The sequence below is a fragment of the Artibeus jamaicensis genome, unplaced genomic scaffold, assembly GCF_021234435.1.
Source record: "Artibeus jamaicensis isolate MK-2021 breed Jamaican fruit bat unplaced genomic scaffold, CSHL_Jam_final contig_61, whole genome shotgun sequence".
Taxonomy (NCBI): Eukaryota; Metazoa; Chordata; class Mammalia; order Chiroptera; family Phyllostomidae; genus Artibeus; species Artibeus jamaicensis.
The window spans coordinates 1842130-1861310 of record NW_026521906.1 but is presented as its reverse complement, the minus strand read 5'-3'; the positions used below and the strand labels follow the sequence as shown (position 1 = coordinate 1861310).

General features: G+C 36.7%; 1 protein-coding gene across 2 annotated transcripts in view; it reads right to left on the bottom strand.

Annotated features, from left to right (window-relative positions):
• Nucleotides 1–19181, bottom strand: part of CNTNAP5 (contactin associated protein family member 5) — a 1122001-nt gene that overhangs the window by 586424 nt on the left and 516396 nt on the right. For both annotated transcript variants that reach the window (XM_053670714.1, XM_053670716.1), the window contains exon 5: nt 2569–2772. In XM_053670714.1, the coding sequence (XP_053526689.1) occupies nt 2569–2772 (204 nt within the window). The remainder of the gene's footprint in view (nt 1–2568; nt 2773–19181) is intronic.

Below are 19181 nucleotides of genomic sequence, written 5' to 3'. Positions count from 1 at the left end.
AGGTGCCTTTGGTGTATATTTAACCTGATGCATTAGGTGTCAGTTTTATGAGTTAAATTTAGGATTCCAAGATTGTTTTTGTATCCTGACAATACTCAGGAGGCTAAGAAGATACTCAGAAACCATTCAAAATAAAGACATATGTGTTCTGACTTTTTTGTGAGTCTGAACTAATCTTCCTTTTAATGTCTCTCTTGTTAACTTTTTAAATGTTTTTTTGTGTGATTTATCCATGATTTTTTCCAGTCTTTGATGAAAGTTGAACTTACATACTAAATTCTGCTGTGACTTTCCTTCTTTAGTATCTAATAGTGAATACTTACTGACACTTGCCTTTCACAGGTATAATATTCACCCATTTTTCTAATACTGGGTTGGTCAATCAGTTTATTTTTTCCATTCAATGGCTCTAGCAGAGCTTTGTAATCTTTAAATTCATTCAAAACATTTTTGTTGGTTTGTATTATGACAGCTGTCATATTAGAATGAATTTTTTTTAATATTGAAATAGGCAATTTTTGTGTAGTCATTTTAATAGTGAAGATGGAAGAAAATATGCAACATTTTCAGCATATTAAGCTTTATTATTTCAAGAAAGGTAAAAATGAAAATGATATACAAAAAATATTGTGCAGTGTATGGAGAAGTTGTTGTGACTGATCAAATGTGTTCAAAGTGATTTGTGAAGTTTCTTTCTATATTGATATTTTGGCCAAATAATCCTTTGCTGTGGGGCTATCTTATGCATTGGAAGATGTTTAGCAGCACCACTGGCCTCTACCCATTAGAAACCAATAGCAGGATATAATCAACATACTCAAAATATTCAAATCAATAAAGGTATTGGTGAAAATGAATGCCTTGTCTTTCATTTTATTAAAAAAAACATTAACAGGCTGTTTTTGGCAACCCTATGGGAAAAGGGGAAGGATTTACAGGAACAAGTATAAAGGACATATGGACAAAAACTAAGGGGGGTGGAAATGGGAGGGAAGTGGGGAGCACGGTGGGGGGCTGGGATGGGAGTAAAAGACAGAAAACTGTACTTCAACAATAATTAAATTAAAAATATCATAGAGAAAATGGGGCAGTTTGCTCTGAGAGTTAGATATATGAACTGTTTGTAACAGTACAATTATTACTGATCTCAAAATAATTTTCTTAAGGGAAATTTCAACAAATAAAGCAAAAGAGATAAAAATTTGAAAGAAACAAATATTGAATGGGTGGCAGGGAGTCATTGTCATATAAAACAGTCACTTCTTCTTTCATCCATTTGGCTCTCTTTATAATTTCCTTTTTGATTTGCCTTTGAATCTTTCAGAATTCTGCTCCTTGCCTCCTGCAGTTGTCTCATCCTTCCTTCAAAAGTGCTTTTGATGCAGAGAGAAAGAAGGAGCTACTACCCTTTGCAACAACATGGATGGAACTGGAAAGCATTATGCTGAGTGAAATAGGCCAGGTGCTGAAAGACAAATACCATATGATCTCACCTTTAACAGGAAGCTAAACAACAAAACAAACAAGCAAGCAGAAAAAAAAAACCAAAGACACTGAAATAGAGAACAAGGGGATAGTGACCAGAGAGGAGAAGGAAGGGAAGTTAAGGGGAAAAAGGGGGAGGGATTTGGAGGAACAAATAGGAAGTACACAGGGACGAGAACTAAGGGGGGTGGAAATGGGAGGGAGGTGGGGAGCAAGGGGTGGGGGAGGCTGGGATGGGAAAAATAGACAAAAAACTGTACTTGAAAAATAACTAAATAAATTTTTTTTAAAAAGTGCCTTTGATCACATAAAGGATAGGGAACCCCTCTCTTTCTTCCTTTGGGATAGGAAGAGTATTACAGTGAAATGAAGACCTGCATGAGGCAAAACAGTCCATTATAGGCACGAACCGACCGCAAGAGGTTCATGTCCTCAATGTGCAGAAGACTGGAGGGTATTCTGTACTAAATTAGCGTGCATCTGACAAGTTTCAAGCTCACTGTGGGACAGTCAGGACACCTAAAGAAAGCAGTACCCTTCATAAAAAAGACACAAGAATGCCCAGAAACTTACATTTTTCTTATATACATGACATCTTCTCCCTAAAAACAAAACAAACAAAAAACAAAAACAATTCTAAAGAAAAATAAAACATTCTTTTTCATTTTTTTCTCCTGGAACTTACCTTTCATAAATGTACCAAATGTACCAAATGAAGTGTTGTGAGCAAGCCTAATTATAATGTGTGAATATGAGTGTGTGTTTAAACTTAATTACTTTTAAAAGACATAAAAAGACAAACCGGTAGATAATAAAAATAAATAAATAACCAAACAAAATAAAGCCCAGCAATTGGCATGTATATCTCCTTACCTATCATTATTATCTCATTGCAAATAATGTCATCTATGGCTTAACCATTTAAAAACAGAGTAGTTTTCTTCTCCAACAGGAATAAAAGAAATACATCACTTGGACTGTGCTTTATAAACTTTCACCTTATACACCAGGAGGATTAGAAACTAGAACTTGCTACAGAAAAGTTTTCTGTAGATGTCTGAGCAGGGGTTAACTTGACCTTACCCAAACTGAGATGCAGGGCGAGCCTCCCTTTCTGGAGCTCCAGGGTGATGTGGTCTCCACGTTGACCTTCTCCATGGAACAGAACACCATCTCCTTGGATGCTCTTGAACTTCAGAGATATCACATCTTTGAGAGTGCTCAGCAGCTTCTGATTGAACCTGTACAGAATGGAGCTTCTGCCATCAAAATCTGCAACATCTGATTCTGGGCACAAAAAAAGAAGAGGGGAGAAAAATCAATGTATATCATCATAATTTCTAGTCTTCCTTCCCAGCTTAGTTGTCCATTGTATATGCATGTTTTTGACATCTGGAAGGACCTGTTGTTTTAAAGGGAGGTACATAAACTAGACCCATCCTAATTAGATATGGGGGAATAATTTATGTATGAGTAACCACCACACACTGAGTTAAAGTGAACTGATCATCATCCTAGAAGCAAAACCTCTCATTAGTAATATGTCATTTTTTAAAATTACTTTGTTGTTGTTCAATTATAGTTGTCTGCGTTTTCTTCCTACCACTCCCCACTCCACCCCAGCCAAACCCATCTCCTTTCCTTGCTTTCACCCTCCCCTTTGGTTTTGTCCATGTGTTCTTTATAGTAGCTCCCAAAAATCCATCCCCCACTGTGCCCACCTCATTCCCCTCTGGCTATTGTTAGATTGTTCTTAATTTCAATGTCTCTGGCTACATATTTTTTTCTTTTGTTGATTATGTTCCATTTCTTTTTTGTTATGACATGATATGTCATCTCTTTTTTGAGGGGACAGGATGAGAGTGCCATAAGTACCTACATTAGGATCTACTCTGTCAGATGCCAGAATGTAATATCTCATAATTTTTCTTTCTTATTACTTTGCTTGATAGTTGGGGCTGCTTGATCTACTCCTCTCAGGACCAAGGTTAGAGATAAAAAATAGTCTTATTATTCAACTCTGACTGAATAGTACTGTCCTTCAAATTCTGAGATTTTTTTCTGCTTTCAGTGGAAAAGAATACTCATATGCAGTAAGAAAAACTTGGTATTTTAAAACAGAGGGAAAATAATTGCATCCTTTTCATCCCTCCCTCTATCTTGTGCCAGCAACAATTATTATTTAGTCTTTATATACAAAAATGTTTATTTATTCTTTAAAGCAAAAGAAGGTCAAGTAATTATAATTTAGATATACTTATATTGTGGATGTGTAAAATCTATATAAAAATGTATGACCAAATTTTAGAGGGATTTTAGAGGGCTTTTGCCTCATTAAGGAATGTATACAGATGGCAAATAGGAATATAACAATATTCTCCATACCCATATGCCATTAGGGAAATGTAAATTAAGACAACAATGAGATATCTCTGTATACTTATTAGAATGACCTAAATTTGGATTGCTAATAATAGCCAATGTTAGTGAGGATATGGAACACCAGGGATACTCATTCATTGCTAGTGGGAGCACAATATGGTACAGCCACTTTGAAAGATAGTTTGGCAGTTTCTCACAAAGCTAAATATACTTCTACCATACCATCCATCATTCACACTCTTTGGTATTTTTCAAAAGGAGTTGAAAACAAAAACCCGACACAGATGTTTAAAACACCTTTATTCCCAATTTAAAAAATTTGGAAGCAACTGAGATGTTGTAGGGGATGGATAATTAAACTATGATATATCCAGACAATGGAATATAATTTATCCATAAAAAATGAACTACCAAGCTGTAATAAGACATGGAGGAAAATTAAATGTATATCACAAAGTGAAAGAAGCCAATCTGAACAGGCTACATGCTATATGTTTCCAACTATATAATATTACAAAAAAACCAAAAATATGGTAACAATAAAAAGATCATGGCTGCCACATATTGGGGAAGAGGTATTCATAGGCAAAGTATACACAATTTTTAGGGTAGTGAAAGTATTCTGCATGACACCATAATAATGAGTATGTTAATATATTTGCTAAACACACAGAATGTACATCACCAAGTGTGAGTGGTAATGAAAACTATAAATTTTGAATAATTATGATGTATCAGTTTAAGTTCATCAGTTGTAAAACATGTACATTTTCTTTTTGGGGTGCTAATAACAGATGAGGATATTTTGGGTCAGCAATATATAAAAACTGTAAATTTTAATGTGAATCTAAAATGTCTTTAAAAGTAAGTTAGTAAAGGGCTCTATTTGGGAGGTGTTATTGTACATTTTCACGTTATTTTTATTTTAAAATTATGAATGCTTCATAATTTTTATTGCTTTTATGATAGAAAAAATTAGGCTAATTATAACTTGAAACAGATTCACTATATGTTATCTTATGTGAGTGAGATGGTGGTGAGTAGGTATTTGGAGGGGGTGGGCTTAGTCTTATTTAAAACTAATTACTCAAAAATACTCAATTTTTAATTATTTGCCAAAAAATTAAAATTTGCAGCTTGAGTATACGCAATGATTCATTATGAATTTTTTTTAACTGAGAACCTAGAAATATTATTTGTAAAACTGGATTTCTGAAATAAAAATAAAATCATACTTTTATTATAATTAGCTTTAAAATACAATATCATAATTTATTCACTAGGAGTAGAGTATTTTTAACTGAAAGTTTGCTGATGACTATCTAGACCCTAAAAATAAATAGTCCAGACAGAGAGAGATTTCCACAAACAACCTATTGTTTTCAGACTGTCCCCCGATCTCCCCGTCAGTGCTCTAGATCTGTCCCTTGAACAAAACTCTACTCAAACCAGATGGAGACTGAAGGCAGCAAACTGTCATCAATCATGGGACAATGAGGATCATAGTGTGTATATTATATCACGAGTTTTAGCCCTGGCTGGTGTAGCTCAGTGGATTGAGCGTGGGCCTGCAAACCAAAGGATCACAGTTCCATTCTCAGTCAGGGCACATGCCTGGGTTGCAGGCCAGTCCCCGGCAGGGGACCAATGAGAGGCAACCATACATTGATGTTTCTCTCCTTCTCTCCTTGTCTCCTTCTATTCCCATCTAAAGATAAATAAATAAAATATTTTTTAAAAAGATTTTAAAAATACACTAGCCATAGCTTGTTAGCTAGGTCAACTTGGGCAACTTTACCTCTCTAAGACTTGATTTTATAAAATGGGGTAATTTATATCTTTCAGACAATACTGATGGAAGAATTAATATACTAATATATAAAGTGATAATACATATAAATGAATACCATCATGTGTGGAACACTATTTATGTTAAATCAATAGTAGGCATATTAATATTGAGTAGGTCAACTAGAGGGATTGAGTTCTTATTCAGTCCATTCTAGTAGCAGACACTATATTCTCATACAAAATGACTGCATTTTTCTCTTTGGGAGTAAATGGTTTACAGCCCAAGGGATGTCAAGGAGGCCTCAAGTTTCTCATACTGCCACATTTTAGCTTCTCAAACTCCAGTTGAAATTCTTCATCTGTATATTGTGTCTGCATTCTCTCTTCTGATTGCTTCCCCTCTTCCACTGCACCAGACTCTGGGTCTGGAATGGGGTCCTTAAGAGCTGCAGTGGGAAGTGAGTGGACATAACATGTGCAATTTATGGACAGTGATGCTAAGACAGCATGTTATAAAATAGAAATCACCTGGTGCTATGGGAACAAAAAGTTTATATGCTATGTATGGGACTGGGACAAGTGCTCCCATGAATAAACATATACTTTACTACTGCTTAGAAGACACACTTTGTGCCCTGTATCTAGGTCTGCAGTGCCCTGACTCTTTCATTCTCCACTCTAATACATTATCTACTCTCAATCTCAATTCATCACAGCATTTAAGATCTAATTCCATTTCCTCAAATGTCTAGTTAATCTAGAGACAAAATTAATGATATAGATTTTAGTGACATAGGTTATCTCTAAAGAAACACATCTCTACATTGCTATGAGATCTTAAGGAAACATAGACAATGGATAAAACAGGAACAAAGAAAATGTTGTTCTTGTTTTATTAATTGAAGCCTACAGGTCAGGGTCTTAATTCTGGTTTTGCTACCTCCTGGCAGGTGAATTTGAGGCACCTGTTTGACATCCCAGAGCTTCAATGTTCCTATCTGTAAAATAGACCTAAGGCGAAACCAACCCTAAACGTCATTGTGAGAATGATATAAAACTCACACTTGGAAAAGACTAGTGACTCATTAACATTTCATTACCTAATTTTATCCTTAATCCAAAAAAAAGTACTGCAGTAGCAAAGATTTGAAGCATACTATAAAGACCATATGAAGAACATTGTGCGAAGAAATTTCATTTGAGTTTGGGGTTCAGTATCCTTCACATCATACTGAGCAAGCATGCAATCAATCGCTCATCATCACCTTCCATATTCTCAAAATAACCTCATAGCTACCCTTCCTGATTCAACCTCCATCACATCCTTCTAACATATTCTCTCATTTTCATAAAATATAAGCAACATCACACATCCTCTCTGTTGAAATCCTTCAGTAAACTCCTCTGAACTAAAATTAAATCAAATCTCTAAAACTCATCAGGATTGGTCTCTGCATTCCTTTCCCACCTCATGTGCTAATTATCTTCCTAACCCTGACTCTCTTCTCACACGCTGCACTCAGGGTGTGTGAGTCATGTGAATGTGCATGAGTGGAGTGAGGGGGTTAGTAATATCCACAAAATGTATAGTATTAACCCTGTAATGTTCTAACTGTGGTTTGCACATGAACTTATTTGACCCATTTAGATACCCTATGAGGAGCATACTGTTATTATCACTGTCCTACAAATGGGGAAACTATGATACCAAAGATGAGAAATACATCATCAGCAAGTGGCAGAATTAGAAATTCAACTTACCACTTTAGGCTTACCCCTGCTTTGACTGTGCTGAGCACTCTCCAAGTACTGCACCTTTCTCTCCAATGTCCTGATGCTCAGCTCTAGGTCTTGGTCCTTTCTCTAACAGGTTTCTCCCATTAGTTTCCTTCTTCTAAGTGACATCTACTCTCTTCATAATTCACCTCCCAGTTGGAATTTGATACATGGTTGTTCCCTGATCTGTTTTAGTCTATTTCTCCGGCATGACAGTGCATCCCATGAGGGGAAGGCCACTTGTGTATTAGCCTCCTCATTAAGTCAGATCATTGTGTTGTGCAGAAACACCTGTGAAATGACTTAGTAACCTAGTGAGCTTCCAATGCCCAAGTGTGATGCTGCTGATTGTCCCTGATTTCCTGAGACATCACCTGCCCCCACTCCGTAACCACTTGGGAGGTGATACCTGCATTGCTTACATATGCTCACTTGTGTAGAGGTGGGAGGACTCTTTGGAGAGCACACAATCAGTCTGGCAAAAGTGGAATCTACCCTCTTAATTCCGACAACAGCTAATGATAAAAGCTTTGCCTCTAAGAGAAGTCAGGCAAATGTCCTAGAGATCTTTGCAATGTTAATTAAGTCATACACGAAATGCATCAACTGTTTCACAAATGAAAAAAACCAGAGGGTTAACAAAATACATTTTTTTCCAAAAAATACATATTTAAAAAGAATTAAGGGTTTCCCTAGCTGAATATGTAATGTTTTCCCCAGGCACTTGAAACAATGTGAAATAGCATTCTCAATTTCACTTGGATAAAACAGTGATAAAAATGATAAAATATTATCATTTTAAAGTGATAAGAATAATGACTCATATTTTTATAGTGTAGCTGTTAAGAAAAACAATTCTATTATATGCTGTTTTTTCCATATTAGATATTACTATACACAATTTGTCCTGATCTTCTGGTTTGGTACTTGAGTTGGGGCATGGGGCTTTGTTATGGTCATCAGCATCTTCATTCACGTTTTACAGTTATCTCGAAAGAGGATTATCTTTAATGCTACAAAAAAAGAAGAAAACAAAACAAAGGAAAATTTGTTGGAAGGTGTGTAAAGAGTAGAAATAGGCTTCTATTGGCAGATGGGGAAGTGGGTGAGCACTTATGAAAGTAGGTTTAGGGGACCAAAAACTAACAAAAATTAAATATAGCTTTTTTATTTTCTTCATCCTCTGTAAGCCAGTCATAGAGATAGCTTACTCTGAACTGCGTAACCCACTTTTTAGGGGAAAAAGAAATTAACATATTTGCCTAATTTAATGTTCTTATCAGCCTCACAGTGTCTGTATTTTCCCCATTACAAAATGGGGATATCAAAGCACAGTGATCATGTACCTGCCTGAAAACTACACATGGAAATGGGTGTTTGACACCCAGCAACACATATTCCCTCATTCAAAAAATGGGGGGTTGGTGAGAATTACCTCCTGTGTACAGTGAGGCTGCCTCTGACCTCAGGCAGTGAGAATCAGGCATGCACTGGGACCTGAGAGGGTGTATGTGTGTGCATAAGAAAGGAGATGCCAAGTATAAAAGAAAATAACGTTGAACAGGAAGTTTTTTTTTTCTTAAAAGTTGATTTGAATTTCCCTGTGGTTTCTCCTCTTTTCTGCTTGGTCCTTCTGAGACCAAGTTCACTCAGAAAAGTGGCTCCTTCTGGGAGGGAAATGGAAACCACGCACATACTTGAGAGGCTTTTTGTGGATAGATATGCAATGCCCTCCCCATCCTACCTCCAGTAAAATTGAACCCCCATCCTGGTTGACTTTTGTGGTCTTACTTCAGTCAGATATTTTTGCATTTGAACCTTTATTGAACCCTCTCAGCATACAGAGCTCATATTCAGCACATGTCAACAGTAATAAATTCAGAAGAGTTCCCTGCTCCAAATGGCTATGGTGAAGAGAGCAGCATGATACAATTACACATGCAGCCAGCAGAAGGCAGAAGCCTCCATTCCAAGCATGGGGGAAAGAGTACAGTGACAGATCTCAATCTATAAGGACTCAGACATGCTAGAGGTGTTGTTCTAGAGGTGTTGTTCTAGAAGTGTGCTCTCTGCACCAGCATACTGAATATCTGCAGGGAGCCTTTAAAAATGTGCAGGATTTGGGACCTCACCACAGACCAATGGAATAAGAAACTCTGGGATTGAGTCGCAGCCACCTGTATGCTATTGTACACTGTATGTGATCCTGATATTTACTGATGTTAGAGAACCTCTGTACTAAAGCACAGGATCTCAGGGCAGAGAGTCAAGAGAGTGGAGACAGGGTGTGGAGTTTTATTATAGAGGGCCCTTTAAATGTGGCCCTGAGGTTTTAATGTAACTCTGAGGTCAATAAAGAAACAATGATCCATGTATGTAAAGTAAGGAAAGCACATCATCAAGTATGGTTTTCAGAAAATTTACCTTCAGTACTTATTTGTCCACCCTGCTTCTCACTCCTGGCTACTTGTCCCAGCCCTTTTTTTTGGAATTACTCTGTTCCAGTTTCTTTGTGTTTTAACAAGGTCATGAAGCTTTAACATGATCCTTCTGGTGTTTGGTTGTATTTTTCCTCTTCCTGCCAAATTGACCGCTCACCAGAGCTCCTTAACTCATCAACAATGCCACCCAGAAACCAGCTGTTAAGAGATTTACTTCTTGGATGGACAATTTCTCCCTCCTTCTCAAAATTCATTTTTAGAATCTTATTATAAACTCAATTCAATTCCATTTGTGGCCTGTTAATATGGTCATACATTGGCAGATTTTTCTAAAATATGAAATATAGGTCAGCTATGAACCCAAGAAGTTTTCAGGATAAAGGCAGTTCCTACAACTTGCAAACTTCTCCTTGTAGGTTGGGATAATCAAGCAGGTGCTCCCCTGTATCCCAATGGCACTGAAAACTGCCAGTGCTGATTGACTTCCCACTGAGTTCATAATTGCTGACCCAGCTGTCATACCGTGTTTTCTGAGAAAGAAAGAATTCTGGAGGCATATTCTGACATATTTGATGGATGTTAGTAGCTTGTCAACAAACTGGCTGAGAAAAGGGTTCTATGGAATAAAGGATTCCAAGCTCAAATCCCCAGGTGAGCTGAGAAGGGGTCTTGTGCAGGTTGATGACACGGAGTGCACACTTCTCACTGGCTAGGAAGCTGAAGCTCAGCACTGACAGAGAAATTATTGCTTCGCACTGAGGCAAGTAGTCCCACTCAGATTCTTCAATTGTTCACAGTAAACATGATTTTTGATACAATTACAGTTGAAGTTTCTCTCATACTAAATTATGTAAGAACAATTATAATTATTAAAACCATATATTTGCACTGAATACTAGAGGTCTTTGGCTAGCAATCCACAAACCACAAATTTTTTGCAGTCAGTTCAAATATGCATAGGTCCTCCATAAGTTCTGTGACTTTTCCAGGCCTTATCAAAAGTTCATAACCTCAGATAAACTACATAAATAATGTAAGATAATGTCATTAAAATAATATAAAATAATGTCACTAAAGATAATAGTAACATGTCCTAAAAATAGCTTTTCTTACAGAAATTTCTAACATCTTTCTGTATGACAACTGGTGAGAAACAGGGTAGCTTGCAAGGAGACAACACAAAAACAGTCATAGAAAAAATCAAAGCTTTGAATTCCAACCCTAGCTTTAGCATGTAGTCATTTTTGCTCTTACAGTGAGACATATAATGTCTAGGTTTTTTAGGTACCATAGACTTGCACATGTCTCTGAGCACATTCAAAATTTGTGTGGCTGATTAGGAAGCTCTAGATTATTAAACTGGACAGTGGCATGGGCTAGGTGGGATGTATGGTCACCCAAGTGAAAAGTGCAACTTGAGACATGGCTGATCACCCCTAGAAAGGTACAAACAGGCTACCGGAAGCTTTCATGAAGTGGATAATTTTCACAAATTTATTCACCAGTTCACAGAAAGAATGATCAAGGTAAAAGTTGATGTTGAACAGTCAACATCAGTGAAAACAGCACAACACAATTATGAACTGCTCCCTGTTTCAGAAAACTATCAGTGATCCTCAGCCATTATAAACAATTGCTCCCTGAAAAGATGTTTCATTTAAATAGCACTGTCAAAAATGGAGAAGATAATTGCAATTTCCCCACCCAAGACTAGTTACCTTTTTTTTCTGGGGAAAAAAGATTTGGCATGGTTTTATATTTGGGGAAAATGGAATATTTTTGTTAATAATTCTACCTGGGCAAAATATACAGAACTTAATGCTAGAGGTCCACAGGAAGAATACAAGTAAATCACTTCAGTGACCATTTCAACAGAGTAAATATAAAACAAACTGTAGGAGACAAAGTCTTTGACATTGTGTGGAAAGCCACCACTGTGTAAAGTGTTTATTAGGTCATTTCCCCTTTCAAGGTTTTCTCTAAAATCACCACTATTAGCATATGGGCCATGCGAATCAGAGCCATATAGTCAGATAATTAACACACATTAATCCATCAGGAAAAAACATTAGCTGTGGATTTCCTCCTCCTCTGTTAGCCTTAGATAAGACTTGGTTTCCTCAACCTCCACTACAAGAATTTATATCTGCTTTTCATACCTGTAACAACCTTTGGGCTCCTGAAGAACAGAGGTTGTCTTATTTATTTCTGTATCTCCACAGCCTAGCAGAAAGGCTTATGAATGAATTGATTCCATGCTGAAAACATTTTCATATTCTCAACCAACCAAAAAATATTTATCTTATGCTTTCATTGTACACATATATGTATATTTGTATCTAGAAAAAAATTAGATTTTTCTACATGAGCTAAGAAAGAATAGTAGGCATATTGCATTCTTGGACTAATTTAATTTAAAAACATTTCTGTACCTCAACATCCTCACCAATAAAATGAAATAATCACAAAGAATGATCTTAGTTGTTTTTCCAACTATAAAATGCTATGGTATGTGGAATAGGATTCAAAGTTCACATTGGGGTCCCCAAGTCTGAGGTATGACAGCTGCCATCTTGCCCCCCCACATTTTCTCCAGTGTTTTCAAATGTGGCCTTCTGAGGTTCCTTGTAATGAGGCCATATGGGCCTTAGCAAGCCAAAGATGCACTCTACCACTTTATGGCCTCCATCATGTATGATAAATGGCCACATATGATGAGAATAACCAGAAAGAGGGCAGCAGAAGTTGGGAGGGCAAAGAGACTTTTCAGGGTAAAGAACGTAATGTTAGCACTTTAGATCATAAGCTAATGAATTTTGGATGGCACTACTTGGAAATATTTAATTAAAATGGGAGCAAAGTATTTTGTTTGTTTGTTTACTTTTCTTGCATAGGAGGCAACCTGAGGTATAACATAATGGCTGTGTTTTTTTAAGAAGATTGGAAAGCCTAATAGATTATTAAATCTTATCAGAATTTACAATGTTTTAAAAATTATTTAGCTTTTCATTATTGAAGGAAGTCAAACAGAAGCCTCCAGACAGAAGTCCACATAGCCTAGTCTCCAGATGGACTCTTTAAGGTATCAGAACTCTTTTGAACCTTGTGTGTTACAAAGTTTACCTCTTTCCTTTGAGGTACTAATGGAATAGGGTCCTGAAGAAGGAAGAGAAAAAAAACAGAGAAGTTTTACAACCACCTTAAATATTAGATGAAAGTAATGATAATCATAACAAATACTTCTTGAAAGTTTATCATCACACGCTATTTGAAGCAACTTGAATATATGCAATGATCATTATTTTTACCTGTTTTTTCATAGAAAACAATTATGAACACAGTTGGCCCAAGATTTTTGATGATTGCACAACAAATACGTGATAAAAATTGGTTTGCATTTCTAATCATTTGAGTGTAGATCCTATTCATTTAACATTATTGTATATTACTATTAAAACATGTTTCAGCCCTGGCTGGTGTAGCTCAGTGGATTGAGCATGGGCCTGGGAACAAAAAAATCATGGGTGATTCCCTGTCAGGGCACATGCCTGGGTTGCAGGCCAGTTCCCAGCAGGGGATGCACCAGAAGCAACCATACATTGATATTTTTCTCCTTCTCTCCTTCCCTTCCCTTCTAAAGATAAATAAATAAAATAAAATAAAACGTGTTTTAATGCTTCACTGGAAATCCTTAAGATAAGCAATCACAGATATAAAAATAAAAATTTACATTTAGAATGGAGTCTCAGAGTTAGAAGAGCACTTTGAGAAAATAGTTTTAAATTCTGACTCTATATAGCAATCACCCAGGAACAACAACAAAACTACTTTTGCTGGGACCCTTGAAGAGTACTTATGATTGAGCTGGAGTATTGTTAGAACAGGTATTAAATATATACACCAAGTATTCTCATGCAGAGCTAGGTTTGAGAAGGCAGGAGAGGGATAACAAAGTAGAAGTGTGTTTGCCCAGGAGCTCCTGGACTAGACAATAGCTAAACTTTATCCCTGTACATTTTAGTTACATATGCTCAGAAACTGTAGATTGCTCACTTTTGTCTTGTTAATAAAATAATAATGTGGGTATTAGAAGGTTGAATGTAACATTTCCTGCTAATAAAATTTCCCTGTGTATACCTTCAGACATAGAGTGGAAATGCAAAGAGTGTAAGAACAACAGGGAATTGGATTCAAATCCTGCCTCAAAAACCTACTGGATGTGCCATTTTGGGACACAGTTGATGATTCAATAAATTTAATTGCTATTAATTAAAATAGCTCTTTCTCTGAGCTGAGAACTGGGCATCTAAGTAGTTGGTATTATCTTTGACTTTATGAAGCTCATAAACTAGGAAGTAAGATAGGTAGTTCATAGTGAAATAAACATGTAAATCACAATTAGATGTGTATCTATCGATCAATCTATCTATTATTCATCTATCTAACCTTCTTCTCTTTCTCTTGTTCTTTTTCTCCTTCCCCATACATATCCCACAGGACCTGTTCTTTATGCACAAGACTTTGGTTTTGTTATTAAAGGCAGAAAGAGGCCATTGAAATTTTTTAGCACAAAGTGGCTCAACTCTGTATGTAACGATGATCCTGCTGACTGTAGCAGAGATAATGGGCTAAAAGAGAGACTGCAAGTGGTTGCTGAATTAAAACAACCAGATGATAGAAGATATAGTGGAACTAGGCTGGTGGCTTGGAAGATAAAAAGAAATGGATATATAGTTGTGATGATTTTTAGAAGTAATAGTGATAGAACTTGCTAGTGGATTTACTGTGCGAAGTGAGGGAAAGAAAAAAAATTAAAGAAAGATTATCATGTCAGCTTTGGGCAACTTGTAGTATTTATAGGATGAGGAAGGCCACAAGAAAAAGATGATGAGTGTGGTTGGAGGGCAAAAATTGGTTAAGAGTTCTCCTAGAGATATATCGAAGAGGAGCTATTTATGACATAATCAAATTGAGATATTAAAACAACTAAAAATATACTTTAATAAAAATTGAGCTCAGAAGAAGTATTTGCCTCATGACTCAAATTACTTATCTACAAGTCACTTCACTATTATAAATTTAATTTGTTTCCCTTTCTATAGTAAATAAAATTAGCAATCTATATCTTAAAAGATGAGTTTTGGAGTGTGCGTTGCACCATCTTGTGCATACAAAATGCCAGTAGGGGAGGAGATATTGATGATGGTAGTGGTGGCCTTTCTAATGGCAATTGCTAACTCAATGATGGGTGTTGTGGACCACTCTGCCTGGTTTCAGAAATTGAACTACCCCCCATGGCTAAGGATGAGTGAGCAACCTCCAGAATGTGAGCCACAGGAGAAAAAGCTTCTCTCTGGTAGCAAATGCTGTCATCCCAAAGCATGGTTGGAAGTCCATGACAGGTAAGCCTCCTCACAGTGAGGGGCAACCTAAGCCAGACTTGACCACTTGGGAGGCCATCATGGAAGGACTACTGGGGTTGCAAGAAAGAGTGAGCAATAGACCTTGCCCCCCAGCTGTGTGACATAGCCTGAGTCCCCATATCCTCTGGGAGAAGCGCTTCCTGGTTCTAATCTACTTAAGCCTAAAAACCAGATGGGGAGGGGTACAGCTCCATGCCTTGCTAGAGCAGATCCCGGGGGAAAATCTGGCATAAGAAAGAATTCCTCAAAATTCTGTGAAAACTGCTTTCCTAAGAGTGCTTTCACTCATATATTAAGGATCCAAGCAGGAAACCCTGAAGTTTCTGCAAACCCACTTCCTGACAGACTCTGACTCAGACTAAGACCTCAGATTTCTTTGAAATGTTATCTACTGTTTGACTCTTGCCACCCTGTATTTCTGTGTATTACAACCCAATAAAAGTCCCTGGAGGAAGGGGCTCCAGACCTCTTCTTTCTCTGAGAAACTGGCCACCTCTCCTCCCCAAGCAAATCATGACTTGGTAGTATTTACTTTCATCCATGGTGGACAGAGGGACTTGAGGGCAAAGTTGCCCCCACAGATGGAAAAGTTGCCACCAATAGCAAAAATGTTGGCTCTCTCTCCAGAAAAGAATTGATTCTCAACTCAGGATGATTATTCTTATCTCCTCATCACTTTTCTTTTGTTGTATCTACAAGAAATGAATTATTTATACAATTCTATTTTGGCATTTTGCGGGGACTCTTTACATTTAATTATTATTCAGGTATAGTCTTCTCTTTTTTATTCCCATCCCACCACACCCCAAAGTGCTCCCCAGCTCCCTCCCATTTCCACCCCCCTTAGTTGTTGTCAATGTGTCCTTTATACTAGTTCCTGTAAATCCTTCCAGTTTCTTTCCTGAAATTCTCTCCCCTCTCCCCTCTAGTCACTGTCCCCCTGTTCTCTATTTCAGTGTCTTTGTTTTTTTTTTAATGACAGTTTTTTTTAAATCTTTTTAAAAATAATTTTATTTAGTTATTTTTCAAGTACAGTTTTTTGTCTATTTCTCCGATCCCAGCCCGCCCCCGCCCTGTGCTCCCCACCTCCCTCCCATTTCCACCCCCCTTAGTTCTCATCCCTGCATCCTTTCTATTTGTTTCTCCAAATTCCTCCCTCTTTTCCCCCTTAAACTCCCTCTCCTCTCCCCTCTGGTCACTGTCAGCCTGTTTTCTATTTCAGTGTCTTTGTTTTTATTTTGCTTGCTTGTTTGTTTTGTTGTTTAGCTTCCTGTTAAAGGCGAGATTATATGGTATTTGTCTTTCAGCACCTGGCTTATTTCACTCATCATAATACTTTCCGGTTCCATCCATGCTGTTGCAAAGGGTAGGAGCTCCTTCTTTCTTTCTGCTGCAGAGAATTCCATTGTGTATATGTACCATAATTTTTTGATCCATTCATTTACTGATGGGCACCTAGGTTGCTTCTAACTCTTAGCTATTGTAAATTGTGCTTCTATGAACATTGGGGTGCATAGGTTCTTTAGATTAGTATCTTAGGGTTCTTAGGATATAATCTCAGCAGTGCAATTGCTGGTCAAAAGGCATGTTCATTTCTAGTTTTCTTAGAAAATTCCATACTGTTTTCCATAATGGTTGTACCAGTCTGCAATCCCACCAACAGTGAACTAAGGACCCCTTTTCTCCACAACGTCTCCAACATTTGTTGTTTGTTGCTTTGTTTATGATAGCCATTCTGACTGATGTAAAGTGGTATCTCATTGTGGTTTTAATTTGCATCTCTCTGATAGCTAACGATATCGAGCATCTCTTTACGTGTCTCTGGATATTCTGTATGTCCTCCTTGGAGAAGTGTCTGTTCAAGTCCTTTTCCCATTTTTTAATTGGGTTAGATGTCTGAGAGTGGAGTTGTGTTAAGTTCTTTGTATATTTTGGAGATTAAATCTTTGTCTGAGGTATCATTGGCAAATATGTTTTCCCCATACAGTTTGTTCTCTTTTTATTTTAATGCTGTTTTTTTTTTAGACACGCAGAAGCTTTTTATTTTGATGAGATCCCATTTGTTTATTCTTTCCTTTATATTCCTTGCTCTAGGGGACATATCAGTAAAAAAGTTGCTGCATGAAATATCTGAGGTTTTCCTGCCAATGTTTTCCTATAGGACTTTAATGGTGTCTTGGCTTATATTTAACTTTTATCAACCTTGAATTCATTTTTGTGTATGGTGTAAGTTGTTGGTTGAGTTTCTTTTTTTTCTGCACTTAGCTGTCGAGTTTTCCCAACACCATTTGTTGAAGAGGCTATTTTTATTGCATTTTATGTTGCTGCCCCCTTTGATGAATATTAATTGACTATAGAGACCTGAGTTTGTTTCTGGACTCTCTGCTCTGTTCCATTGGTCTATATGCCTATTTTTATCCTATTTCCAGGTTGTTTTCATTACAGTGGCTTTGTAATAGTTTGGTATCAGGTATTTTGATGCCTCCTACTTTGTTCTTCTTTCTCAAAATTGCAGCTGCTATTCGGGGTAATTTATGGTTCCATATACATTTTTGAAGAGTTTGTTCTATGTCTGTGAAATATGCCATTGGTACTTTAATAGGTATTGCATTGAATTTGTAAATTGCTTTGGGTAGCATAGACATTTTGATTATGTTAGTCCTTCCAATTCCTTAACAAGGTCTATGTTTCCATTTGTTTGTATCTTCCTTGATTTCTTTCTTCAGTGTTTTGTAGTTTTCTGCATACAGGTCTTTTACTTCCTCGATTAGGTTTATTCCCAGATATTTTACTTATTTATTTATTTTTTGCTATATTGAATGACATTTTTCTTCATTTCTACTTCTGATGATTCACTGCTAGTAAATAAAAAATGCCTTTAAATTCTGGATATTGACTTTGTTATTTGCTGTTTTGCCAAATTTATTTTTTAGGTTGAGCAGTTTTTGGGTAGACTCTATCAGATTCTCCATAAACAATATCATGTCATCTGCAAACAATGACAGATTTGCTTTCTTCTTTCTGATTTGGATGCCTTTTATTTCCTTTTCTTGTCTGATTGCTGAGGCTAGAACTTCTAATACTGTATGGAATAGAAGTGGTGAAAGTGGACAAACATATTCTGTTCCTGATCTTAATGGAAAATATTTTACTTTTTGCCCATTGAGTATGGTGTTGGCTATAGGTCTCTCATATATGGCCTTTATTATATTGAGGAATGCTCCCTATATTCCCACTTTGCTGAGTGTTTTTATTGTAAATGGGTGTTGTACCTTATCAAAAGCTTTTTCTGCATCTATTGATATGATCATGTGATTTTGTCTTTTCTTTTGTTTATGTGAGATATTACATTCACTGATTTGTGAATATTGAACCATCCTTGCATCCCTGGGATGAATCCCACTTGGTCATTGTGTATGATCTTTTTAATGTATTGTTGGATGCAATAGCCAATATTTTGTTGAGGATTTTAGCATCTTTGTTCGTTAGTGATATTGGCCTGAAGTTTTCTTTGTTTGTTGTGTCTCTATCTGATTTTGGAATTAGGATGATGCTGGCTTCATAAAAAGAGTTGCAGAGTTTTCCATCATTTTGGATTTTTTTGGAATACTCTGTGAAGAATAGGGGTTATCTCTTCCTTAAATGCTTTGTAGAATTCTTCTTTGAAACCATCTGGTTGGGGGCTTTTGTGTGATGGGAGTTTTTTGATTACTGCTTCAATTTCACCTGTTATTTGTCTGTTCATGTTTTCTGCTTCTTTTTCACTGAGTTTTGGAAGACTATATTTTTCTAGAAATTTATCCATTTCCCCTAGGTTTTCAAATTTCTTGGCATACAGTTATTCATAGTAATTTCTTACAATCCTTTGTATTTCTGTGGGGTC